Source organism: Dermacentor albipictus, chromosome 5 (genome assembly GCF_038994185.2).
Source record: "Dermacentor albipictus isolate Rhodes 1998 colony chromosome 5, USDA_Dalb.pri_finalv2, whole genome shotgun sequence".
In the NCBI taxonomy this organism is placed as follows: domain Eukaryota; kingdom Metazoa; phylum Arthropoda; class Arachnida; order Ixodida; family Ixodidae; genus Dermacentor; species Dermacentor albipictus.
Window position 1 is genome coordinate 94,203,287 of NC_091825.1, and position 27,723 is coordinate 94,231,009.

Here is a 27,723-nt window from a genome sequence, read left to right on the forward strand (position 1 = left end):
TTGTGGCCATCTGCAAAAATCTATACGGGTGAATCACTGGGGATGTATGTGTCGCCGAGGGCATTGCTACAGTGTTTACGAAAGCGGCCGTCAACGCTGCAATCAACGCCACTCGCCTTTGGAGCCGTCCGTTGGTTCGTCATGTACTACGCTAACACGGCGGGACTGCTGAGAGGTAAAAAACGCGCCACCGTAGCGGCTCTTCCAAGAGGCCTGCGGCAATGGTAAGACCACACGTGCGTTTCGCCTTGACTGAGTGACTAATGAATGATTTACTGATCAACCGGTAGATTCACTATAACGTCCCGAATGGGCTGTGACGAAGGACGTGTCCAGTATCCAGTCGTATCCACATTCCACTGGAATGTGACGGCGATCGCGGTATATGGCAGCTAGACGTTCGAGAGTCTAAAGAAGGCTAAACGCGTCGACCTTTTAACGACTCGCTGCCTTGTTCAGCTGCCTTTATATAGTTTCTTCTTGACAATCGACAAACTTTTGAACGTGTTACCCTCGACAGTCATCGTGAAATGGGTTCCACCGAAGTTATTCCATTAGAGTTTAAATTTAACAATTGAAACCACCACATCTACACTTCGGTGTATAGCCTTCATGAGAAAGACCATCGTGGCAGCTGGGCGTTCAAGACCTAGCGCTGTGCGAATCGCGGGGCCGCAGTGTCTATCCTGGACGTGTTTCATTCTTACTCGCAGGATGGCCTCAACGAGAATGTACTTCTGCGTTCTGCAAGCTGACAGCAACTTTCGAATCTAGCAGCGTGTAACAATAATATGGCCGTCGGCGTAGTGTAAGGGCATGCTGGGCGCTTCTGCGGTCAAGGTACGCTGATGTCTTCACGGAGCAGTTTTCATATGTTCAGGCTGTTTTAATTCCCAACTGGGTCCCTTTCTTCTTTGTCCAAGAAAAAATAATACGCGCAACCACCACTTCGACTCGCACAGCGCGCATGGCACTCCCACGGGACCGGGACGTACGGACTTTTAGGTTTACCATTGTGATGGGTACATGTATCGATGACCATTGCAAAACGCGAATAACTTGCAATATTTGTGCGCAAAAACAAAAGAACTAAGTAAACTTTGGTGCCTCCCACACCTCTCTTTGCGCCAGCACTTCGTTTATGGCACACGGTAACAACAGAATTAGCCGTATACTGCCGCCGCGCGCTGCCTTATGGAGCGCGGAGCAGTGCAGGGAAGGAAAACAAGGATTCCGACGCCATTGTACAATCGTAAGTTCCCAGGTCAATAACAATGGTGGTGGAGATGATGGATAATGAGCTGAACCTTAAATGTGGGAGACTCCAAGCTGACGCCGCGTTGATTTCTTTATTCTTGTTCCGCTGAAATGGCATTCAAGTTTGGACGCTGTCTTTCTGTAGTTGTCGCCTCGATTTCTGGCGAAATCTCTTAAACATGCTCATGTACATCCTGGTAGCCATTCATAATGGCAATGACACGAACAAGACGACGACTGGGAGTGAAAGGACACAGGATCAGCGCTCGTCCTTTGTCCTTTCACTCCCCGTGGTCGTCTTGTTCGCGCTGTTACCGTTATGAATGCATACCAACTCGCCCAACTTTCCATTTTATTACTGGTAGCCATCAAGATGGTTGCGAGGGTGTGTGGGATTATTTTCACTTTAGCTTCGTTTTGCGAAAACAATATCTCTTCGTGCAGTCTGCATATGCAAGTACGACGACTGCGCGACAAGCAATATCGGGCGACACGCAATATCAGGCGACAAGCGTAAGTGCCACTGAGTTAAACAAATATATGGCTGTCCTTTTTAAGTGATTCAATAATTTGTGAGCTTCTTTTGTTCTCATTTCTAAGCGGCTCAATTGATTCATCGCAACAATCATTGCGTGGCCGTGGATAAGCACGTCGATGGTACAAAGAAGTATAAGGAAGGGGAGGGGGGAGGAGTTTCGGCGGCACTCTGGGAAGGCAGGTGGGGCTCCCCAAGGCCAGAAAGTTTGGGAAACCCTTGTCTAATGGGTTGATTATCGGACTGCGGTGCTGCGGGGACCGAGTTCGTAACCAACCATCGGGCCAACTTGGGTCACAGCGTATGTAACACTGGGTATGTGAGACTCTTTCAATGAACCCCTTTCACGCCTGCTTAATAATTGGGTCAGGGAGCGTGTGCCACTTTTCAGTGACAAAAAAGCATTTAAAATTTATTGTGTACCGCTTTAATCAACTTTTATAAATCAAAAACTGTCGCGCAACAAGTCACGCGGCCCTTAATTTCCCGCAGACCTTCTTTTAGGCTAGGAAAAAAATTGTCACGTATAGCAGGTTTATAGAGCAACAGAAAGGTGCATAGGAAATGCTTCATGACGGCCTACGATTTTCTCATTGACAATATTGCTCTGATTATATAATATGAAAAGTTAATTAATTAACGGTGACTAATTATGTATAATTAGGCGAAATACAACATATAGTTCGACTTGCTCCGAGCGATGGCAAGCAGCGTTACCGTGCTTCTGTCCAGCTACGTGACACTCACTTACTTATTTTTGAATTTTGGCACAACTCACGTGGGACACCCCGCATATAATCCGACAAACACAGCGTGAAGGCCTTCACACATGAAGCATGTCAGCGGTGACAATACGGCGTGTCGCAGCGTTGTTCCAATGCTGTTCGCGTTAACGTCAACAGTCGTCATCATGAGACGGTTTCTGCCGAAATTTTTTTCTTCTTAACTCCACGAAAAGACAGAAGCAAGAAAAAAAGCAATACAAAAATAAAATAATGCAGACCCAACGCACACGTTTTAAAGATGTAGTAAAGCGGTGTGAATTAATTTGAGTTTACATTCATCGTATGAGGGCAACGTGCAACCACATGCAATGTTTATTCACTACAAAAGTCACATCTTCAATGGCATGCAGTTCTTTTTATTATGCTTATGCACTACACTGCTCTCGAGCCATGCCGAAATGCAAACGCCAAATCAGGCGGGTACACAGAGCGACACGTTTACGCGATGATGCCTCGATGACACAAGCAATGACGTCAAGGGAAGAAAGGGTAACGAGAGGTGTAAACAGCGCAGAGAATTACGACACACTATATCTTTATTTAAGGATTCTGTACTTCTCGCGCCACAATGACACACAGCCATTATGGAGAATTCGCCAATAACGGGCACTCACCTGCTGGCACATACCGAAAGGCTAAATAAAACAAAGTAAATTCATTGAATATATTGATCTATTTCATTAAGAGGTCCATGTGCTTTGGAGATACCTATGAGTTGGGAAAAATTTTTTCAAGTTTTCTGTAGGAATTTAATTCTTTATTGAACAGAATAAAGGTGCGCTTACTGGAAATACTTTGAACACGAATGCACATATAAGGGCATCCTACTGCTTCTCTTTATTATTACTCCTCCGTACCATATTCTTCTCCCCTTCCCTTTCCTACTGAGAGGAGTAGCAGGTTACACGACCCTCTGCGTTTCCTGAATATACTCTCCTCTCTCTCTCTCTCCTCAATAAAACCTTAATTCAGATATATTCCAGCATTGGTGTTGAATCTGCATAGTTATTTTGTAACTACGCGCGGCCCGAAGAACAAATGACAGGCGCAATCTTTCAGTGCAACTTAGCAGCAGCGTCGAGTTTATTAAAATATAAATTTGGGCTGTTTTCCTGTAATTATACATCATTCAAGCAAATGAACTTGAAGCGGTTTGAGTCGTTATGTTTTCGCTCGGGAATTAATTGGACTGGAACTCAACCGTTTTTGGTCAACCGAAACGAAAACCGCAACGAAAGAAGAGTTTCGGTTCGACACTCATGTTTCGAAAGAATACTTTCTTGTTTAAAGGGATGGGCGAATACTCGACGTTTCGAATACGAATCAAACACTGCGCGCCAACTGTTCATATTAAAGCGAAAGCTTTACTGGCCGCGAACTTGTGATTTCGCCGTGGCGGTGCTCTGAGGAGGCACATGACGTCACAACGCGCGCCTCACCGCAAATATTTCTCTCTGTCTCTCTCTCTCTCTCCCTCGCTCCCTAGTCACTACTGCGCATGCGCCACTGGTAGCACCGAGCCGCTGCGCAGCGCCGCGCCTTACCGCCGCCGCCATTTGGTATGACGTCACACCGCGTTCCTCGTCGTTGCGCTCGCCTCCGCTCGCTTCGCCAGCTGCTCGCATGCCTGATAACATGTCGGAGGATTGAAAAGGAGAACTCGCGTGCGCCGCAACCACAGTTGAGGCAGCAGTATGGACGGCGACAATTCTGATAAGCAGGAGGAGGCCTGGAATCGACATCAGAACGAGATGAAGAGGTAACGAATCGCCCGGCAAACAGACGAACAGCCCGCCGAACGACTGGCTAAACGCCGCAACATAGCTAGACAACCAGACTAACCTGGACTTGCAATCAAGATTAACGAAGGCTAACCGTGCTTATGCCTTAGCTTTCGCTACGTAAATCCTGGCATAGCCGAGCTGAGCCACTGCCAATTTTTCGAGAAGGAATTGTATTCGATATTTTCTAATATTAAAGACTGACCAAATATTTCGCAACAACTGAGTGATAATGTGTGGCAGCTGTTCTCCGTCTGCTAAACCAAGTGTAGTGAATTACCAAAAGCGAGACGACAATACTTTTCGCAGCAACGCCAAAACAAAATGGGTAATGCAAGCTTTGTTTTCGGTTCCGTGATGGAAGCCGATAGATTTGCAACCTGCAATTTTTTTGTCTTTCTTCTTTTGCTGATATTCATTTTTTGTTCTTGGCAGTCTATACTCCGTTCAATACATAGCAATCAACGCTGTGGAAGCTGCGCAAGAAGTTCGGTCAAGCAACAGCGTTCGCTCGTGCGAGCGTGCGTGTGAGGCTCCTCGCGATGGGTTGCAAATAAAAAGAACCCGAAACAAACAACAGAAATATAAATGATCTGAAGCAACGCATCAGCAGCCGTAAGCTACAGTGTGTTTGTAACTTGTAACTTGTTTCATTCAATACAGAGCCTATATAAAAACATTTGCGCGCAATTGCGGTACAAAAAAAGACATCGAACTATATCTAAGTGCGCATGAAGCCACCGCAACAAGTCTCTCTAGCTTTCACAGCGTTGACTGCTATGTACGAAACGGAGTATAGTCACGCAGTAGTTTTATCTTTTACGCTTCTTGTATAAAGTGTATTCTTTGTAACGGGCCTTTTTGCGTGCGTCTACGGCACACAAGTCCTTCAGCAGCTTTTTTTGTTTCTTTTTCCGAAATTGTGATCTTTTTTACGGCATCCTTTTATTCAGCGTTATTGGAAAGACAATCAGACTGCAGCAGCTATTCTTTTTTGAAAAGCTTGTCAGCAACTATACGTAGCTTCCAAAATGGTTGTGCGGCTCTTAGTACAGTTTCTTTAATGACGTTATTGATCTCGCGCTTAAAACTGATCCCTTGTCCTCTATAGTCAGCCGTCTCTTTTGCACCGGTCACCACAGGCGTGGTAGCTAACTATACCGAAATAAATATTCCTGCTGTAAATATAAGCGTCCGCATTTCACTATTCGATATTCGATTCGACATACGATGCTTACTATTCATAGTCGACTCGTATTCGAAAAAAAGAATTGACATTCGCCCAACTCTATAGTTTCGGTTTAAACTGAACCGGTGCTTGTCTTCAGTGGCCCTCTAAATGCCGCACGCATTGTTTCGTCAACTCCCAAAGGAGGAGAACGTCACCTCGACCGCGGCGGGGACGTGCCAGGCGGACGACGCCCTCGAGTACCCCCGCGACCTGTCATACGTCGCGGGCGCCTGCTGCGCGCTGTTCGTGCTGCTGGGCGTGCCCGGCAACCTGCTCACGCTGGTGTCGCTGGGCCGGAGCCGGCGGCTGCGCGGGCCGACCACGGCGTTCGTGCTGAGCCTGTGCTGCGCCGACCTGCTCTTCTGCGTCGTCAACCTGCCGCTGACGGCGACGCGCTACTTTCGCCGCTGCTGGATGTTCGGCGACGACCTGTGCGTCGTCTTCGGCTTCTTCTTCTACGGGAACGTGGCCACCTCCATATTCTCCATGACCGGCATCTCCGTCAGCAGGTGGGCTGCGCTTGCGACTGAGAGAGGTGATGAATAGCTAAGAACTGCGCCGGCACTCACATATGTCTGCGTGCTACTCTATTTATGCTGTTTAAGGAAATGGATTGAAAATTAGGGGGAGGATAGAGAAAGAAGGAGTAAGGGCACGTTCCCACCAACCAACCAAGCGAGAGAGAGTGGAGCGGCCAAAGCGGACAGCGTTTCCGCGCAGAGCGATTGTCGCGATGTTCAGTTGACAAAGACCGAATTGAGCGGACCAGCATGGCGCGGCTGAGACGCAGTGAACTGCGCCGCCAGCAGCTTATCGGATTCGTCCTTTCGGGCGGCGTACTTGGGCGGCACTGATCCTCGACCACGGAATTTGGTCCGTCGTGCGCTTTCGTCGCTTCTGTCGCTGCCACCTACGCGCCTTCAAGATGCTTTTCCGTGCGGTAATGTTTACCATTGTACCCTTTCGAGGTGTGCTATCAGCGACGTGTAAAGAGCGAGTAAAGCTTTGCTTGGCTGCATGCGAGCTCAATATCGGGTACCATAACCTTTCTTTTTTTCGCAGCGTTTTACAGCGAAAGTTGCATATGACTAACCTTCCGTAGTTTTTTCGGTGTCCGCCAACACAAACAGATTTAGCGATTTTCAACAAACCCATACGGGTGCAGCTAGTGCGGCGGCGCAGATGTCAAACAGGGGACGTATTCTGAAACGTTCGCCGCGGCGAAGTTTCGCACTGGCCACGCCTCCGCCGTTGCGGCGCGCTCTGAATGGCTGCTTTGACAAAACCGGAAATTCAGGTGGCGCAAGTGCATTTCCGGTTTTGTCAAAGCAGCCATTCAGCGCGCGCCGCTACGGCGGAGGCGTGGCCAGTGCGAAACTTTGCCGCGGCGAACGTTTCAGAATACGTCCCCAGGTTAGAACGCTCGCCGTGAACAATAGCGTGACGTCAAGAAGGAGAGGTATCGGCGCTAAAAACAGCTGCGTTATCGATGGGGCGGACACGTATAGTTCGTACACCCAAGGAACAACATGCGTACGAGGAGCGCCGGAAGGAACAGCAACGATAATGTAAACGGCGACGGCGCGAAACGATCACTGACGAAGAACGTTCCCGCGATGCTGAACGAAAACAACAATCGCGAGCCCGGGCACCTCCGAACGAGCAACGACGCCAGACTCGCAACGCAAAAAAATTACAATCCTTCCACTCTATGAAGATGCAATAGCAGCGAAAGCACTTTGATTTGCTTTTGAGAGCTTTGACTGTCGTCAGCTTTCGCTGCGATTCCATCTTGGAATCGCAGCGAAAGCTGGAATTCCAAGAAAGTGGAATGATCATTTTCTTGCATTTTATAGCAATTGCATGGACACTTTGGCAATTAAATGCCATGTCATGCTGTATGCCATACTGTCTATGCGGCTTATAGTGCTACACTATTCTACCACAAAAATTTCGCACACCAGGTCCTACGTTCTTGACTAAATTATCCCTCAGAACTTTGAAGATGGTAGCCCGCAAACAAATGTCACGAAACATAAAACTCGCAGCACGTGCCCTTCATCCTAAACTTCCTGTCTATTTCACATTAAAAGTGCAAAACAATATCAATGCCCAAACCTAAAGGTGATGTAATTTTACTGGCGTGGCTTTTTAAGGTCTGCGAAGCGGCGCCCGTGCGATGTACTTGCAGGCCTTAGACGGCGTGGTAAAGCTTTTATTGCGTCCGCGTTAGTAGAAGCCGTGCATAGTTAAAATACCATCCGAGAATTTCAAGCACACTGCTCCATTATTTTCTGAGCGCCGATATTTGTATACGACGCACAAGCGTATAGACATGATCCGCATATTACGGTAGCAATTATATGGACACTCTAGGCGCATTTTCGTGATCGGCTTCGCCGGGATATTACGTATAAAGTCCAAGTGCGATAATGTCTTAGCCGTGCGCCGTATGCTGCGTGTGTTCCGAGTGATATCGTACGAGCTCGCGCGCGCAGTGGAAGAAGGCGGGGAGAAAGCGCGTCATCTTCCGTCGCGTGCGAGGCATCCGGGGACGTTCTACTCCGGCGGCGCATATGTGCCGTCACATACGTTAAAGTGGGGCAAAAATATGAAATAAATGATGGTAGAGGAAAAAATAATGTACCTCCCGGTGCCGTGACAGTGCACGCTGCGTTTGTGCAGTTGATTTTCTACGTAGTTTTTATTACTTTTATCTACCTATTCAGACCAGGGTAACAGTTTACCAGCCAGTTACTAAGGGAAAGGTCACAGATCATCATCATCATCAGGTACATACAGTGCGAGTGACCGAAGCCATCCGGGCCCTATCCTGCAATCGATGCGCGATGGGACAAAGCGTAGGTGTGCCGAGTGCTGATAGCGTCGTGTGAGCTGTGTTCTCGCCGCTTAGTTCACGTTCAAGCGAGAGGTCAATGGTCAATAGACCGTTGACACAATGATCATTTCGCTATCTGCTGCAGCCGCGCTTCCTCACGCGAGCGTTCTGACATCGAGTGACCGCCGTCATGGCGTGAGATGTGCTCATGTTCGCCTGCGAGCGCGTGACACCACACTTTGGTTAGTACGAAAACGTTTCCAAGTTCATACGGCCGATAATAAAACCACTATCTTTACATCGCATAACAAACCACGCTGTGGGGCTGGTTGGTGATGTATCTTTTCTATCTCAAGGAAGTAATCCAGTGCTACTTTCTTCCTTGCTTTTTGACGAGAGAGAGAGATTCTTGTTTGGGAAAGAAAAAACATGGGGTAAAGTGCAGCGCAGTAACTGTCTCTCAGATGAGGACACCTCAATCGCGCTGCACAGGGGGGAAGGGGTAGAAAAGAGTGGTGGAAGAAATAGGGAAGGAGCAGCAGCGGTCGAACCACCGTAGGCGTGGGGAGGGGGCTCAGAGGCGATCGGATAGGGCGATGTCCTCGGCGAACACCAGAATCGCTCGGAAGAGGCGCTTCTGGCTCGAAATGCAGGCCGAGGGGTGCAGCAGATTGTCTACCGTTGCACAGGGAAGGTTCTGTGTACGGTAGACTTTTGCGAGGGCCGCGCGCGCGTTCGATAAAGTCGGGCACTCGCACAGCAAGTGTTCTAACGTTTCAGAGAGAGACATGATAGGCTCCGTTTCTCAGCACTGTCTGGCCCTGCCGACGTGGACTACTCTGTTTCTTCTCCAAAGCACGCGCGACTGCCTCGTGCTTCCATACTCGACCGCGTGCTGAGTACCACATGCAAAAGGCTCACTGCCACAAGTGCAGTAGTGAACGATGTCTAGTTCTTGGCGTCGACTCAGCGTTAACGCAAAGTGGGGAAGTCCATCTCAGAACGCATGCTACATAGCTCATCTCACCGCGATACAGATAACGTGGAAGCAACCACGTTACAACGAAATGAATGAAAATAATGAAACGTAGCCAGAAGACAGCATTACTGCCGCTTGCGCAGGAAATCCAACTCCTTTGGCGACAACGCTATCAATATGTTGCGGACGCACGATTCACCATGTGTGTCGATATGTTCAGCCTCTGTGATTAGGCGGGTAACCTCGTCCCTATATCTATTTAGAATGAGAGTGTAATCGAACAATGGGTGGCAACCGCAATTCTTAGAATGGAGTGAAAGAAATCCCTCAGATGACAGGTTCTTTGCTATGTTGTTGTGTTGTCTTAAACTCTCGTTTATGCATCTGCTTGTCTGGCCAATATAGTGTTTTCCGCAAGACAACGGAATGCGGTAAGTTACAAATGACCTGTAATACATGAACTTAGTACTATGCATTTGTGCACATTCATATTTACTGCTTTTGCCGGATCTCTCTTCCTACAAAGGCTTCCTAGCTTGCTGGACACTGAAAAGACATAATAATAATATTTGGGGTTTTACGTGCCAAAACTGAAAAGAAACTGAAAAGACAGCCCTTATGCTATGACGGAGGGATTTTTTTTTATTAAGGTTATGCGAGTGTGGATGGATGCAGGGGATTATGGCAATGTTTTCTCATCTGAATTAGCTATTTAGGGTGCCGTATTGATACGGTCTTGAGCGGACTCGCTGTCAACACGCTAGCGTGAGGAAATGTGGCAGCAGCAGCGAGCGAAGTGACCTTCGTGCTATCTATCGCTTCAACTTAAACTGAGCACCGAGAATGCAGAGCACGCACAAAGCTGCTATCCGTCGACGCACCTAGAGTCTGCAACCAACGCAGATGGCTCTCAAAATATGGCCGCGCGCAGCCGCCACATGCGCAGTTGCAGTCTGAGTTGAACGCCGCCACCCACCCACCTACTCCCCTCCCCCAGTGCGTCGCAAATTTGGGCGCCTGGCGCGCGACGGAAGACACGCGCCTCTCGCCCGCTTTCCTCTCTTTCGCACGGGCTGGATTGAGCCGCGTTCGTCGGCTCCACTCGCGCGCTTTCACTCGCGCATACAGCGTAGGACGCGCGACGACGGTGTTATCACGTGACCTTGGGATTTACACGGAACATCATGGCGACGGCAGAAACGCGCCTGGAGTGTCCTTATAATTGCTATCTCAATAAAAATACACTAAACGAGTATGGACTGGTAGACTGTTCGTTTAAAACTTGGCGACTCTCTGGCAAGGAAGAGTTGCTAACTAGGGAAAAACTGAGCCTCATTTTTTCGAGTACGCTCTCGTACCGCTGCGGCGACGCAGTCATAATGACGTCACGTATTTGGCGGTATTTTCGCGAGTCCTTTCGTGCAGTGAAACCCTATAAAGGTTGCCAGGCTGACCTTTCATTTATTTTATACTTCAATTGGCAAGCATTTTCCACATATAAAATGTGGATTACGTAGTTTTTGCCAGTGTCTAGGGATTTGAGATGGTGCAGGAACTGAGCTGGTACCGCAAGTGTGGTATCGTCTGCCACCGTCACCCGTATTCGGCATTGATATTTTTCTGGCATACCAAGATTTTGCTCACGATGAGTCTACTATGTGCTCAATTCTAAAAGCATTAATCGTCCTTGGGTCAAGGGTAACTTTTGCAGTGACACTGCTGCTGGATCGTGGGCTTCAAGAAAGCAAAATAACAGCAGGACATTTATTTAGAGAGAGCCAACTTAGCACAAGAAAACTAAGTGACAGGAATAAGCATGCGACCTGTCGAGTCCACCATTCATCCCCAAGCCTGTCCGCGGTAACTTTCTGCGGCCGCACAACGTCCTTGTCTCGCTTCTCGGCTGCCTGTGTCACCCCAGTCGTCCCACGCGCTCGCCTTGGTACGCGCTCGCTCGTAGCACTGTATTCCAAAAAAATACTCAGTGTCATATGGGATATACTAAATGAACGTAGACCTCCTGAAATGGCACTATGGACGGCGCCACAGTGCTCTGGGAATGTCAAACTGAATATTTCTCATTAGTCCTCCTTTACCGTTTCTTTTGATACTTCTCTTTTTTTTTTCTTTCAGGGGCGTGCTGGTGAACTCGCGTCGCCGGCACGACCGCTTGTTCTCCGGGTGGCGCACGGTGATGGCGGTCATCACTTGCTGGCTTCTCGGTTTCGGCTTGCTGCTGCCCGTGCTGCTCGGCTGGTGGGGCCGCTTCGGGCTTCATAGGCCGACCTTCTCGTGCACCGTGCTGAGCAAAGACGGCCACTCGCCCAAAGTATTCCTGTTCGCCTTAGCCTTCCTGGTACCCTGCATGGGAATCGTAGCGTCTTACGGGCGCATCTACTACAAGGTAACGTTACACCCTCCTCCGCCATTAGCGCCACATTCAGTGAAATAGAGTGCGGTAAAGCGCTGTTCTGCAGTCGATTTCGGTTGCCCATGAAGACGTCCCAATGATGTCGCCGTGCTTTATCAACACATCCTATGGCCAATGACATGTCAGGGACTCAGGTGTAAGGGAGTCTTTGCGTTCATGCGAGAACTAAACACGTTTACTTCTAGTCTTTGCTATCCTTTGCGTTGCTCAGGGGCTGTAGTGCAGAGAATCTTTGACGTTCGTGAGCTCTGATAATCCCTATACTAGTCCTCTTTCAATGGCGTCAGAATGACTCTGCTGCTTGTGCTGGGTTCTGTGTTCCCGGCCACCCCTGCCAATTCTGCTCGTTCTGGGTGAGACTACCACCGTGGTGTGTTTGCTGGACCAATGCGACAGGCCACCTTGATACCGATCACACAGCAACGAAATAATTTCTCGTAAAAGGCAAGAACGAACAGAAGGCGCAGCTAACTTTTGTGGATCGAGTCTGCTCTGCGTCTTGGCTTGTGACTGACTGTAGACAGCACTATGTAGGATGCACGCTTTGAGCCGTGACGTCACACGCGCAGGCTGACAGCTCATATATTTTACTTAGGGATCGGACTCTTAGCACACTATAATTAAAAAAGCATGGTTACAATACAAGCGTCGGCCTATATTTACATGACGTGAAAGTCGGAGAACGCAGGCCTACTGTTGATCTGTTTGCTGTGTAAGTGCCGCGAGCTTAATGTCACAGTGAAAACTTTACGTTAAATTCGTTGTGGTGAAATGGCAAAAAAAAAACGCGACACTGTTTATTCAACGCGAGAGCGAAGAAATTATGAAATTATGGGGTTTTACGTGCCAAAACCACTTCCTGATTATGAGGCACGCCGTAGGGGAGGACTCCGGAAATTTCGACCACCTGGGGTTCTTTAACGTGCACGTAAATCTAAGCACACGGGTGTTTTCGCCCCCATTGAAATGCGGCCGCCGTGGCCGGGACTCTATCCCGCGACCTCGTGCTCAGCAGCCCAACACCGTAGCCAATGAGCAACCACGGCGGGTGCGAGAGTGACGTTTCTTTGAATTGGCTTAGGCTAATACAAGATCTAACTATTTTAAGGCAGTTTGCCTTGTGCGTATCATAGCCACGCACGCTTATATCGCCTTCCGTTTCTCTACCACGGGTGTGCTTTAAAACCACGGCGCTGCAATTTTTGCTTTCCTTTCCTTCATTATTGTCCGCGCTTAAACTGGCTCTCTTAACTGCTACACGCAGAGACAAAGCAACAACGAGCGCATGCGATCCCATAGATGAGATGAATACATATATACAGAAAATTATCAGTCATAACTTTCGTAGTATAGCCTTCTGCGCCGTTTCCTTCTTTTCTTTTTTGTTTTTTTTTTTGTTTTTCGTTTTTTCGAAAGTAGTCCTATTAGGGTTATTATAATTACACGAAAATATTTCGCCCTCGTCAGCAGCAGTCCTTGAGATAGCTATTCTGGCGGCTAGCTTCCCACGCTATGCGTGCCACCCTCGCACCTGTTTAAGCTTTTCCTAGACGCTAGAGCTATACTACTATGTCCGCGCAACCTTGAGCGATCGGAAAGCGCGTTTTCCCCTCTTGGCCGGCGGAGAAGGGATGCTTCGTTCCGGCCGCGAAGCTCCCCACATCTCAGTAAGGTGTCTGGTGGTGGTCTCGTGCTGACGATGCCCTCTCGGTGAGCGCATATTTCCCCCCTCATCTTTCCCCCCCCCCCATTTTCCCAAGAAATTATGCCTTCCAAAAATCGACTATCGCGGACAACACCATTCCCTTTCCACGTAAGTATGAGGCTCGGAGCAGGAGCTATGGTGCTTGAAAGTAACCTGGGGCCTGACGAACCAACCGACTGAGCTATCTTTCCGGGCAACATCCAAGGGTCATGAGTTCAAATCACCTGTCATGTTCCTTTTTTTTCTTTTTTGTTCTTTTTTCTTTCTTTTTAATGTCTTTTCCTTTATTTTATGACTGTACGGGAACCCTCCCTAAAAAAATATATATACATCCTCAACTAGGTCTGGCGACACATGTGCAAGTTATAAATACCAGGTTCTCTAGCCGAGTGCCATCCGTGCGGTATAACCGAGCTCAGATTGGTCAACCTTAACTGATCAAAGAGGGCACCACTGTAGGTTAAATGAGGCGTACAGCTCCTGCGGGACCCGCCGTGGTTGCTCAGTGGCTATGGTGTTAGACTGCTGAGCACGAGGGCGCGGGATCGGATCCCGGCCACGGCGGCCGCATTTTGATGGGGGCGAAATGCGAAAACACCCGTGTACTTAGAATTAGGTGCACGTTAAAGAACCCCAGGTGGTCGAAATTTCCGGAGTCCCCCACTACGGCGTGCATATCAGAAAGTGGTTTTGTCACGTAAAACCCCATAATTTAATTTTTTAAATTTAACTACTGCGGGGATGGTAGAGTATCCGTCTCCCGTGCGACAGGACCGTGGTTCAAATCCTGGTGCCGCGCAATTCTCCACCGGAAAAAATACAAAAAAACCGTGTGTTGAGAAAGTTGCACAAACAGGCCTGGAGTGCGGCCTGATCCCGGTGACCAGAACCAGTAACGCACTCTATCACCAGAGCAGGATTGGCCACCCTGGTGCAGTACTTGGCCACAACCTCCCATATTAATACAACAATCAAACCCCGGCCCTCAGTCCCCAGCAGCCGCGAAGCAACTGACCACGGCGGCGGTCAGATCTGTGACGCTGCAGAGGGTGCTAAGAATACCTGGCTCCGGACAGGCCGCCATTGGAATCTGAATCTGGCAACGTTTAACGTTAGAACGTTATCTAGTGAGGCGAGTCTAGCAGTGTTATTGGAGGAATTAGAGGGTAGTAAATGGGATATAATAGGGCTCAGTGAGGTTAGGAGGACAAAAGAAGCATATACAGTGCTAAAAAGCGGGCACGTACTGTGCTACCGGGGCTTAGCGGAGAGACGAGAACTAGGAGTCGGATTCCCGATTTATAAGGAAATAGCTGGTAACATACAGGAATTCTATAGCATTAACGAGAGGGTGGCAGGTCTTGTTGTGAAACTTAATAAGAGGTACAAATTGAAGGTGGTACAAGTCTATGCCCCTACGTGCAGTCATGATGACCAGGAAGTCGAAAGCTTTTATGAAGACGTGGAATCGGCGATGGGTAAAGTCAAAACAAAATACACTATACTGATGGGTGACTTCAATGCCAGGGTAGGCAAGAAGCAGGCTGGAGACAAGTCAGTGGGGGAATATGGCATAGGCTCTAGGAATAGCAGAGGAGAGTTATTAGTAGAGTTTGCAGAACAGAATAATATGCGGATAATGAATACCTTTTTTCGCAAGCGGCTTAGCCGAAAGTGGACGTGGAGGAGCCCGAATGGTGAGACTAGAAATGAAATCGACTTCATACTCTGCGCGAACCCTGGCATCGTACAAGATGTAGACGTGCTCGGCAAGGTACGCTGCAGTGACCATAGGATGGTAAGAACTCGAATTAGCCTAGACTTGAGGAGGGAACGGAAGAAACTGGTACACAAGAAGCCAATCAGTGAGTTAGCGGTAAGAGGGAAACTAGAGGAATTCCGGATCAAGCTACAGAACAGTTATTCGGCTTTAACTCAGGAAGAGGACCTTAGTGTTGAAGCAATCAACGACAATCTCATGGGCATCATTAAGGAGTGCGCAATAGAAGTCGGTGGTAACGCCGTTAGACAGGAAACCAGTAAGCTATCGCAGGAGACAAAAGATCTGATCAAGAAACGCCAATGTATGAAAGCCTCTAACCCTACAGCTGGAATAGAACTGGCAGAACTTTCTAAGTTAATCAACAAGCGTAAGACAGCGGACATCAGGAACTATAATATGGATAGAATTGAACAGGCTCTCAGGAACGGAGGAAGCCTAAAAACAGACAAGAAGAAACTAGGAATAGGCAAGAATCAGATGTGTGCGTTGAGAGACAAAGCCGGCAATATCGTTACTAATATGGATGAGATAGTTCAAGTGGCTGAGGTGTTCTATAGAGATTTATACAGTACCAGTGGCACCCACGACGATAGTGGAAGAGAGAATAGCCTAGAGAAATTCGAAATCCCACAGGTAACGCCAGAAGAAGTAAAGAAAGCCTTAGGAGCTATGCAAAGGGGGAAGGCAGCTGGGGAGGATCAGGTAACAGCAGATTTGTTGAAGTATGGTGGTCAGATTGTTCTAGAGAAACTGGCCACCCTGTGTACGCAATGCCTCATAACCTCGAGCGTACCGGAATCTTGGAAGAACGCTAAGATAATCCTAATCCATAAGAAAGGGGACGCCAAAGACTTGAAAAATTATACACCGATCACCTTACTGTCCGTTGCCTACAAAGTATTTACTAAGGTAATCGCAAATAGAATCAGGAACACTTTAGACTTCTGTCAACCAAAGGGCCAGGCAGGATTCCGTAAAGGCTACTCAACGATAGACCATATTCACACTATCAATCAGGTGATAGAAAAATGTGCAGAATATAACCAACCCTTATATATAGCTTTTATTGATTACGAGAAAGCGTTTGATTCAGTCGAAACCTCAGCAGTCATGGAGGCATTACGGAATCAGGATGTAGATGAGCCATATGTAAAAATACTGGAAGATATCTATAGCTGCTCGACAGCCACCGTAGTCCTCCACAAAGAAAGCAACAAAATCCCAATAAAGAAAGGCGTCAGACAGGGAGATACGATCTCCCCAATGCTATTCACCGCATGTTTACAGGAGGTATTCAGAGACCTGGAGTGGGAAGAATGGGGGATAAAAGTTGATGGAGAATACCTTAGTAACTTGCGATTCGCTGATGATATTGCCTTGCTTAGTAACTCAGGAGACCAATTGAAATGCATGCTCACTGACCTGGAGAGGCAAAGCAGAAGGGTGGGTCTGAAAATTAATCTGCAGAAAACTGCAGATTAGCGGGGCGTTTAGGCGAACACTTTCAAACATCTTTAAAGGTTGCCTGTGGCAGATTCACAAGTCTAGTTCATGAGCTTGTCTACTCTAAGCGGCGGACAATACTTGAGCAAAAAAATTGAGATGCAAAATAGACTAATTAATAAAAATTCACTAATTATGGTTTTAACTAATTGCATTATGGCCCATAGTGCAATTTACAAATTCTAGCCTTGGAGTTCGCAAGGCGGATCCACTCGGAACGAATTTGCAAGATGACACCAGTTTCTAGATATAAATTCCCGAACTTTGCGGAGAAATGCATTGGTGCTCCAGTTAATTTGTTAACAAAACATCGTTTCATGCACTGAAGCGCACACGTAACTGGAGCGCCAATGCATTTATCTGCAATGAATATGTACCCCGAAACAACTTTACTGGCTTGAAGGAATATGTTTGCGCATTCTGACAGCCAGTAATTCCTGTAACTCTCGAAAAGCTCCAACAAAATTGAAATATACGCGCAATAAAAGTTTTCACACACACACACACAAACAAACAACGTTGGACGCGCCGTCGAATATGCAAATTGCGAGGTACGTTTCCCTGTGCAGATTCAGCGCAGTTCGCGCAGGCTGGCCTCCTACAGCGGCATGACCAGGTTTCGCAGCCCGTACTCGCATCACCGGGAGGAAGAGATGCGCGTCACCCGCACGATGGCGGTCATCTTTGCGCTCTTCCTTCTGTGCTTCTTGCCCTTGCTCGTGGCCAACCTGCTGGAGAAGCAGCTTACGTAAGTGCCTCCTTGGCGGTTCCAGCGCAATTTTCTATTTTATGCACACTCTCCAACAAGACAACACGCCCCACATTGATGCTACCCCCCTCTCCTCCCTTTGTTTTTCGTAGGCTGAAGATTTAAAATGGCAATACTAAATGACAGAATGTAAGGTACCAAAAGCTCACTGAGGGCCAAGCGACAAATTTTACAGCGAAACTGTTAATGCGACCATAAACGCTCAAATGCGAAGAGCCACGAAGTTTATATTTGGAAACAAAAAAGGATATGTGGGGCTGTTAGAGGGCGATATGCAGACCAATATTGAAGCATGCGTGTCAATAACGAGTTGAATGAAAATTGCTATACCCTTGATTTCGGCCCGTTAAGAGCCGTTATATGAAACGCTTAAATAGGTTCCCCGCTTCCCTGGGAGGACCAAAAACGGCAGAGATTTCCTTTTAAGAGACATAGGGGCTGCTCTATGGGTGACGTGTACCGAAAGTTTGACATGTCTAGCTTTTAGGTGGCGTTGAAAATAAAACTGAATACTCGGCTTCTTCCAATTTGTAGGCGTTATACGAAGTAAGTAGTTCTTTCTTTCCAGTCTCCTCGGTGAATTATGCGAGGCGCGGTGTTTATATTTCGGTGAAGTAGAAGGCATGTTGAGAGTAACGAATGATGAATGTTTAATATGCGTAGGTCACTTACAGCCTTTGTAGAAAGTTACTTGTTCAAGCGTTCCGGAGTGTCATACTGCCATTATATGCAACGTTTTCCAGAGTACTAAAAGAACTGCAAGTGTAATGTGGGACGAAACTTTTAGGTTACTGGCTTAAATAGGAGCGCTGCAATTAATTACTGAACCGTCGTTTATTCGCAGGTTCGCAGTTCGTTTCTCTACTGTTCTCGGTGAACTAAACAAGATACATAGGGCACATTTGGCGAAAATATTTGGTAGGTTATACGTAATGTGTAGTAAAAGTTCAAATGTGTGCGTTGTTTGTGGACTTTGCAATAAATTATGCGTACAAGTGCTCCAGAGCGTTATGTGTGTGTATTACGAACTGCGAAAGCTCTAGCCCGCTACCCTGGCTTAAATGCACATAAGACCGAGATGAAATTTAGCGAACTAGGGGGAAACACTACGGCAGATTTGTGTGCTGAGACAGATGCATGTGGATCAAAGAGAGCTTTTGCAAAAAAAAAAAGAATCTTGCATTGTTTCGAAAAAAAATGTGTTGTCCCTATTCTTTGTCCCTGTTTGTTTGCGCACAAAAAGTTTTAAGATGAATCTGTTCCAACTAGGCCGACTCGCAGTTATGCTTCAGTTCATTTCTAGTTCTTCCGGCCCTCTTTCAAGCGCTCGTCCTTGTGTTGCCCCTATTCTTCGTCCCTGTTTGTTTGCGCACAAAAAGTTTTAAGATGAAAAAAATCCTGTTCGAAAGTATCCCGTGGCTGCTCTTAACTACGTTTCCCAATTTTGCGTTGCGGAATGTTTATGATTAGTGCAATTGGTCGTGATATTTTAACGTTTCTGGCTTAATCAGGGTCGTTAAAAATATTTATTGGGCTCTCGTTTTTTTCGGTACCTTTATTCCTTAGAAGAGGCTCGCTGCTTGCATTTCATGAATGGCAAGCGTGCATGATTGCATTTATAAAATCACGGTGCATCCTGGGACGTCTCCTAACAGTTCTGTAGCGGGGCATGTTCCTGTAAACACTACAGCAAAGAAAACGTGTACTCACTACACAGAACATTATGTGGCACACCAGCAGTGCCGATTGTGTATGCAAACGCAAAATACGCCTTATAAAGCAGATGTCGTGGCATCGTTTGAACACCTTGTGCTCACCGAACACTGCACATGCATTGAAAATCACAGAAAGTTGGGAACGTTTGTGCTATTGGTAGCTGGATTGGAAAAAAAGCAGCGCGAAAAAGAGCTCTCTTGTCTACACTCTTTCTCGCACTGCTTTTTTCCGATGCTGCATGTACGAACACGTCAAAAATGGCATGCAGCATTTCGTCACGATATCAAACATACCTCAAAGCGTCGCTTAAGTTAAAATAGGTTCTGCAAGTATCATTACATCTTGCTCTCTCTGGTTCTGCAACCGGATTTTGCGATTTCCTTGCGCAGCCATATTTTGCGTTATGCGATACTGGATTTAGCTCTTACACGGCTCCCACAATTACACCTCGCGGCTGATACGCGAAGAGTCCCGTATAATTTCTTCTTTAGGCAAGTACAGGCAACTTTTTCTGCGTCTTCATCTTTGATTAAAAAATAAAAATTGCTGACCCATTCCACTCTGTGAAGGTGGATCACCAGCGAAGCTGTTTAGCATACGACACAGCGATGACGCATAATTTTGAACAAAGGTACGAACTCATTTACCGTAATCTTTATATACGTTCGCGTACACGACGTTACGGACTGGATTCCAAGGAAGCGTAGCAAGGGACGACAGAGAGTTAGGTGGGCGGATGAGATTAGGAAGTTTGCAGGGACAACATGGCCACAATTAGTACATGACCGGGGTAGTTGGAGAAGTATGGGAGAGGCCTTTGCCCTGCAGTGGGCGTAACTAGAATGATGATGATGATGATGATGATGATGATGATGATGATGATGATGATGATGATGATGATGGCGACGACGACGATGACGACGACGAGACCGCCACCCGAGGAGGCGGAGGAAACAAGACATGCGTGACATCTCGGTGCGGCCGCCACCACGCCACTATGGGAGAGCGGAAGGAAAGGAGATACGCAAGCGCTTGGAACGCCGACAAAGAGAGGGCGGTGCAAACGTAGACGTGGCCGACGCGGGTCAAAGCGAAGCATGAAGCAAAATATCTCTTCGTAGCAGCTTAATATCTGATACGGGTTCTATGTGGACTCAAGATATTAAACTTATTTTTGCAAGTTCGCTGATTGCTTGAAGCCTGCTTCTCCTCCACCGCGGGTCGGCCCGGTATTGCACCATGTCCGGGATTGGCCCACTGTTCTTGCACACGCAGGAAAAAAAAAAGCATGGAACCCTAGCTATCAAGAGCTTCGCTGTAAATGTGTCGCATTTTGCCATTGGTCATGAAAGCGGCGTGCACCAACAAATGCACGTGGACAAATGGCAGCGTGCAATGCATGTGGATTGTATTGCAGTGTCTTCACTTGTGGAACCAGGTCGCTTCAGAGCCATATGAAAAAACAGACAATGAAAACAGAGAAAGCATAGGGTAAATAATGTTTACTTGAAATGCAAAAAATTATAACTTACAGGGAACTGAAAGTGGACGAAACGATAAGTTGCCGCAGCCAGCAGCCGAAGCCACACTTTCCGCGTAACGCGTGCGGTGCTCTACAAACTAAGCTACATGTACTGCAGCGACCATATCCTCCCGCTCACTTTCTTGGCGAGGGATTTCAGTATGTGTACAAGATTAGCCCTGGAAATGTTAACCAGCGCCAACGAGGTTGGATCGCGATGTGTCAGGTTGAGTCATGAATCCCATTAACACGAATAGAATTCTCGGCGTTGCCAGACCAGTTTTCTTTTCTCGTGTCCAACCGTTTTCGCGAAGCACCCAGTGCTGACGGAAGCGCTGGCGTTCTACAAAATTACAAGCTGACATCGAAGCTATGAAGAAATCTTGAATAAATGACCCGTACACAGGAATCGCTTCTGTTGGTCGACTGAAAGAAGGGTCTCAATTTCAGCACACGTAAAGAATGATTAACATCGAAAAAAGAAACAGCTAAACTTGTAATAGCGCGAAGGTGCTCGAGTGATGTCCAAATTTGATGCCCAAACTGGCCGATGACCCCGTCAAAGCTATCTCCAACTACGATGATTAATGGCCAATAGTTGGACACCGCAAGGAGAGGTTTGGGCACCTAGCGAGGCGACAGTCCTTCACCTGTCATCCGCCCAAACTGGCGCGTCCACGCGGGAGACGGGGTCAGTGTGCTGTCTCTCTCACTCCCCTGTTCGTGCCCAGTGATATGCATGCGCTTTGGACAAAGCTCCCTTTCGGAGGGAAAGGGCAACAAACCTCCGGATTGGTGAGACCTGATGACATCTGTCTCCTGATGCCGAATTGGGGGAAGGCGAGTTAACAATGAGAACGCAGACGCTAAAAAGAGAGACGGACCTCTGGAGAGGGGACTGTTGGAACTTCATGTACTTATTTTTCCGTACTTCTTGCAAAACTCTTGTAAAAATTTAACTTAAACGTGTGTTTAAAGCGTTTTGGATGTCGGGCCCAGCCCCGCGTTCCCTTACTCCTCGATGCTGAATGGATACCACAAATCCTTCGGACCTCCGGTAACAACAGTATGTGCCACTGGCGGCGGCAATTTGGCGGCGGCAATTTCTTACGGTGCAAATATTTTGTAAGCATGTGTATCTACGTTGCAGGGGATGTTATTTACTCGTGAATTTGAAGCAATGACTAACTTGATGAGCACTTATCTTAAATGGCCTTAGATTGCATAATTCTGCATCTCTTTTTTCAGAACTCCGTGGATTCACGTGACGGCTTCCATTCTCTCCTGGATGTCCTGCTGCATAAATCCCGTCGTGTACGCTGTCATGAACAGGCAGTACCGAAGCTCCTACGTGGCGCTTCTGTGCCCTAAAAGAGCCAGAAGGCAAGACTTTCAAAACACAATTTGTCGAAGTCTTAGAAACACCGCGGTATGAATATCATACGATTTACTCGGGCGCGGCAAACAGGAAAAGGGTCAGATGCCGTGTGCTTTGCCGCTCCTATTAACATACGTGCGTGAAACAACGCGCAAGGCTTTAGTTAAGATGCGGCGAAATGTGCTAATAAGTCGCACACGTACATAAAGCGCTGCCTGTGTGAGAAAATCTCGATTCCAGTGACCCTTTCACGCTTTTGACTCAATGACTGCAAGCATTCTGAAACCACGAGTCCCCGATGGTGGCTTTGTAGAGCGTAGCCAGGGAACAGGGCGTGGCCACCTTTCTCCGCACCACCGCTCCGCAACACCTCTGTAAATAGAGCCAAATAAAGTTTTACGACAACAAGAATCACCGCTGCGCAAACCGAGGGGTCGTAGAGTTACTCTATATGGCTCCCCATGATATATTTCTTTGCTTGAACAGTTTTTGGAAAACACAGATGTACATGCACACTTTTTGCATTGTTCAGCCAAGTGGCTGCCGTGTCCTTTCCGTACGTCATTATTGTGCTGCCTTGCCTTGTCGATGTACTGGCCGGTTTATGTATAAAGGCGTGCACAACCTGGGGGCACTTCACACAAAGCATGTGGCGTACACATGGTGTATTTCGTCAGGTTATTAGCGTCGAATTGCGTGTGTTTCCCGTTCTTTTGAAGGTGACACGCTGTCGGCAATTTACGAGGAGCCGGATAAGCTACATTTACATTTTGTCGGTTTGCGACTTATTCAAAGCGAAGTTTTTCTGCACGAACCTCGCCGGGTTTTCGTGACCGTGAGTGCCTCGGCGTAGCTGTTCTCTAGCTGAATAGGCCGTCCAATCACGGCGCAGCACACATGCCGCTGGGTTCCTTGCACCACCACCAGATGGCGTCCGCCTCCGCGCATAAAAAAAAAATCAAAAGTAGACCGCTACATTTTGTGGGATATTCTGGATGGGGAAGGCTTAGGTGACGATTGTCTACAGCTTTTGAAAGAGATTTACCTAGAAAATACCGTTTGCGTTGAATGGGAAGGGATGAGGAGCGAGGAGAAATTTCCTATCAACAAGGGACTGAGGCAGGGGTGTCCTTTATCCCCATTGCTCTATATGATGTACATGGTGAGGATGGAGAGGACGCTAAAAGGAAGCAATATTGGCTTCAATATCTCATACAAACAGGCGGGTACAGCAGCAGCTTCCAGATTTATTTTATGCGGATGACATTGTGTTGCTAGCTAACAAGCAAAGTGATTTGCAACGTCTGCCTAATATCTGTGGACAAAAAGGCAACAATTTAGGTTTCAAATTTAGAGTTAGAAAATGAGGTGTTATCGTATTCAATGAAAACACTGAAGAGACAGTGGAGATACAGGGCCAGGAAATACCTCGGGTAACAGAATATAAATACCTTGGTATATGGATAAACGAAGGCAATAGATATATGGAAACACAGGAAAAAACAATAACAGTGAAGGGGAAGATAAATGCAGCCATAATGAAGCACAGAGCGCTATGAGGATACAATAGGTGCGAGGTGCTCCGAAGTATGTGGAAAGGTGTAATGGTTCCAGGACTTACTTTTGGAAGTGCGGTTGTTTGCTTGAAATCGGAGGTACAATCAAGACTCGATGTGAACCAAAGGTCAGTGGGTCGCCTCGCATTGGGGACTCCCGGGAAGACTACAAATGAAGCTGTGCAGGGTGACATGCGCTGGACTAGTTTTGAAGTGAGGGAAGCTTGCAGTAAAATTGAGTATGAAGAACGACTGAGGAATATGGAAGAAAGTAAATGGGCTGGGAGAGTTTTTAGGTATCTGTACAGGAAAAACATTGATTCACAGTGGAGGAAAATAACTACGAAGCTTACCAGCAAGTATGCGGCCTCTAGGGTGGGCAACACAGCAACAAAGAAGGTCAAGCGGAAAGTCAGAGAGGCTGAAATAATCTCATGTGTGGCGACAAACGAAAATAAACCTGCCATGAGTAACTACATAAGAGGAAAAAAACGAAATCAGGAAAGAAACAATTTATGATAACTCAAAGGAAAGCTCATAACTATTCGAAGCGAGATCGGGATGCCTTAGAACACGCACCTATAAAGCGAGATATAAGAAAGAAGAAGAAGCATGCGCTTGTTGGAGTAAAGCTAGGGAAATGATGGAGCATGTTTTATTAGAATGTGAAGACGTCTACCCAGCAGTCGATTTAAGCACCACTAGCCTCCTTGGAGCCCTTGGGTTCAGCGAGAGCGGTGGAAAAATAAACATGTCCGCAATGTGGATTAGTAAGAGGCGATTGGAGGATTGGTGTAATAAAAGTAAGGAAACGACAAAAAAACGGAGAATTACAAAAGCACAGTTCGCAAAACGGGATCAGAAAATTTGGTTGTGGGACTTCATAGCGTCTTTTTTTTCTTTTTTTATTGTTTAACCTAGGTAGGACGTTAGGCAGTATAGTAGCAAGAGCGTGGTGATGCAACCTACCGCCCCGTTTCAAAGGGGACGCTCATCACATCCATCCATCCATCCATTCATCCATCCATCCATCCATCCATCCATCCATCCATCCATCCATCCATCCATCCATCCATCCATCCATCCATCCATCCATCCATCCATCCATCCATCCATCCATCCATCCATCCATCCATCCATCCATCCATCCATCCATCCATCCATCCGAAGTCTTAAGTTTCCAAGATAAAAAACTGCATATATAGCATACCTGATTAAATCAAGCAGGCTAGGTAACTATTTGTCACCGTTCCTTTTCAATTGGGATGCCATGAAACCATCATCATCATCACCGCGACAGGGGTGACGCCGGCCGTGCGGGGGAAAGGAAAATAAAGAACCAGAATGCTCGCCGTCGCGCATCCACGAAAGCGACGTTGGCATTGTATTAGCCTCTCCACAATGCCTCAATAAAGCCTACCGTGTGACTGTGTTGACATTCAATATACACAAACTCGTGTTTCGACTCTTTAAGCACTCACGCAAAGCTTCGTCGTATATGAATTCCAACTGGTTGGATCGGCCGCAGTTTTTCTTCTTATTATTATCATTTCCAGGCATAGCTTCTGCGAGACCACAGATACGCTGGGAGCTCGGTCTAGCTGAGACAAGGAATACACTTTTTGACAGGTTGAGAATGGATAGTCGACTGGCTTTATTCAAAAGTAAAAACAGCTTTGGCGTGTGGCTGCGGTGGCGCCCCAGTCAGGCGGCCACCTCGATTCCAAAAAGGAGCACGGGGCAATGACACTCACGGCGAGGCGGGGACAACGTAGTGATGGACGGTCGCTACAGATACTTTCAAACTGTCCTGACCGGGAGAATTCCACTCTCGAAAATGTTGCCATAATAAATTTTAAGCTTCTGTGTACGACAGTGCCTCAATTTTTCCATCATTTATTCAAATAACAACTGCCTCATTGATATCCTGCAGTCTCCCAGCACATGCATATGTAATAGTTTCATCGCGATTAACATATCTTTAAATTTGCAAAGGAAGAGTTACATCCATTCAGGAGTAATTTGTAGTGTAATTGCATGCGTACCAGTCTAGAGGCGCACATCATACGGTCTTGAACGCAAGCGTTTTAATTCGCAAAAATCTGGTAGTACGTCTTCCAGTACCGCACTGTATTTTTAAGCCAAAGCTTTCTTTTCACAGACTGACTTATTTGGCGGCGGCAAGGACGCGCAATGTGGTACGAGTTCGAAATGGCACCTGCAAAACTGCCAGTTCAAGGGAACTAGTGCGAAAATGCCACACGACTTTGTATAGTGACCTACAACATGGTGTTATCCGGAGTGTGTAACTGACAAATGACGGTCTCTATTGCTTTTTCCAATATAATGTCTAACTGATACTATTTAGCAAAACAACTCTATGCGGAACGTAAATAAGCTCCTTTGCTTCCGCAGGTGGTCCTTGACATGTTTGCGTGCAGTCACTCAGTGTCGCCGACTGTCGATTCAAACAGAACGAACCGCTTGCTTTCTTCTGCGAAGCTTGTATGCACAAATACCTATCATCGCTTATTTCACGCTCACGTAGCAAAATAGCAGAATAAACTTATAATTTACTAAGGATAGCATCTACACTCCATTATAACTCCTTGCAGGGTACATTGAAAGTGTGACAGAACTTCACGGTTACTTCGAAAAAGCTCCGGGGCAGTGATAAGGTGATCAGCCTAAAGCTGAAGAAGCATGCAATAGCCGCCACTTGATAACGCCGCAATTTGCTGGCACGTTTGTGTTTGTGCACGGCTATCTCGGAAGTCATCCTTGTTTGTTTTTTTAGCAGCCGCCGCGAGACAAGCGCGTTTGTGTGTGTGTGCATGCGTGCGTGCGTGAGTAAACAAAATCACCCGAGAAGGCGCGCCCATGCAGCGCTACGCCAACGCCGGTGCCCCAAAGGAAGAGCGCGCTACAGCACGCTTGCAGCACCAACGTTACAGTCTCATTCAACGCTATGGCACGAGATGAGCCAGACAGCAAGTCATTGGCGTTTGTCAGTGCTCAATTTCAATGCTTTTGGTTGGCTTTCGCAAACCGGTCGTGGATTAGTGGGACATAGCACCGTGTTTGAATCGGCAAGCTGGTTGGTTCAGTCTCGTTGGTGTTTCCTCGGATACCTTCCGTTTAATGCACAGTGCCTGGGCAAGGGCGTGTCGAACGAAACAACGCGATTGACCGGTTTCCTAGATCGTAACTGCTGTTTGAAGTAAAATGGAGCTTAATGTGTCATCAGAAATTCTACCGGCTCTCGTGCAGCTTCTGACGATTTATAGAAGCCCCAGCGGACCTTCTTATTAAAAGGCAATTCTCATATTCGTTCTTGCTCTTGCTACATGTCATCTGGTAATCTTATTCTTACAATGGCGGCTACAATTACAAATTATGCGTTTGGGCGTTTGATTTCAGTAACACATTTCACCAACACACGATTCTGGAAGAACTTTAAGAATGAACTTGAAAAAAGTTGCAGTTTTGTCCGAAAGGCGAAGCATCGATTGCGATGGAAAATTAGCGGATATCTATGCGAAGTATGGATTGCCGTTTAATCAGCCGTATAAACTTGTAAACAAAAGCATACTACACTCACGGACAACTTTCTGTGGCTATGAAGGGAAAGCGCTGGGCACGTGGCTGCTGCACATGTGTTACCACGCCAAGTAGTCCGGCAGCCTTTGACAGTGCTTTTGGTTGCTCGGAGCAGACGCTGATCGATGCAGCTTCCACGTGCGACGGTTTCGCGTGTCCCCAGGCGCGGAAGGGAAAAGCCGCAAAATAAGTAAACGGTTACGCTCAGTGGTGTGTTGTTTTATTTAGGTGTTCCTAATAACGTGTTTATGTTTCTTCTTCCCAGCCTACACTGGCGAAGATTAAAACGCGGGATTCCTTTCACAAGCACTCTCACTAGTGCGCGCTTTGACTCCCCAGCTTTCCCTTCACAG

At 47.1% G+C, this 27,723-nt stretch overlaps 1 protein-coding gene and 1 pseudogene across 1 annotated transcript; both read left to right on the forward strand.

The window, feature by feature from the left end:
- The first annotated feature begins 89 nt into the window (after positions 1 to 89).
- LOC135897071 (protein trapped in endoderm-1-like) lies at positions 90 to 22,625 on the forward strand. The gene is made up of 5 exons (XM_065425652.1): positions 90 to 224; positions 5,731 to 6,098; positions 11,541 to 11,811; positions 17,399 to 17,577; positions 22,085 to 22,625. Exons 1-5 carry the CDS (start codon positions 222 to 224, stop codon positions 22,269 to 22,271), a joined length of 1,008 nt encoding a protein of 335 aa, XP_065281724.1. The 5' UTR covers positions 90 to 221; the 3' UTR covers positions 22,272 to 22,625.
- LOC135897090 (U2 spliceosomal RNA) lies at positions 20,402 to 20,577 on the forward strand (annotated as a pseudogene).
- Positions 22,626 to 27,723: the final 5,098 nt, after the last annotated feature.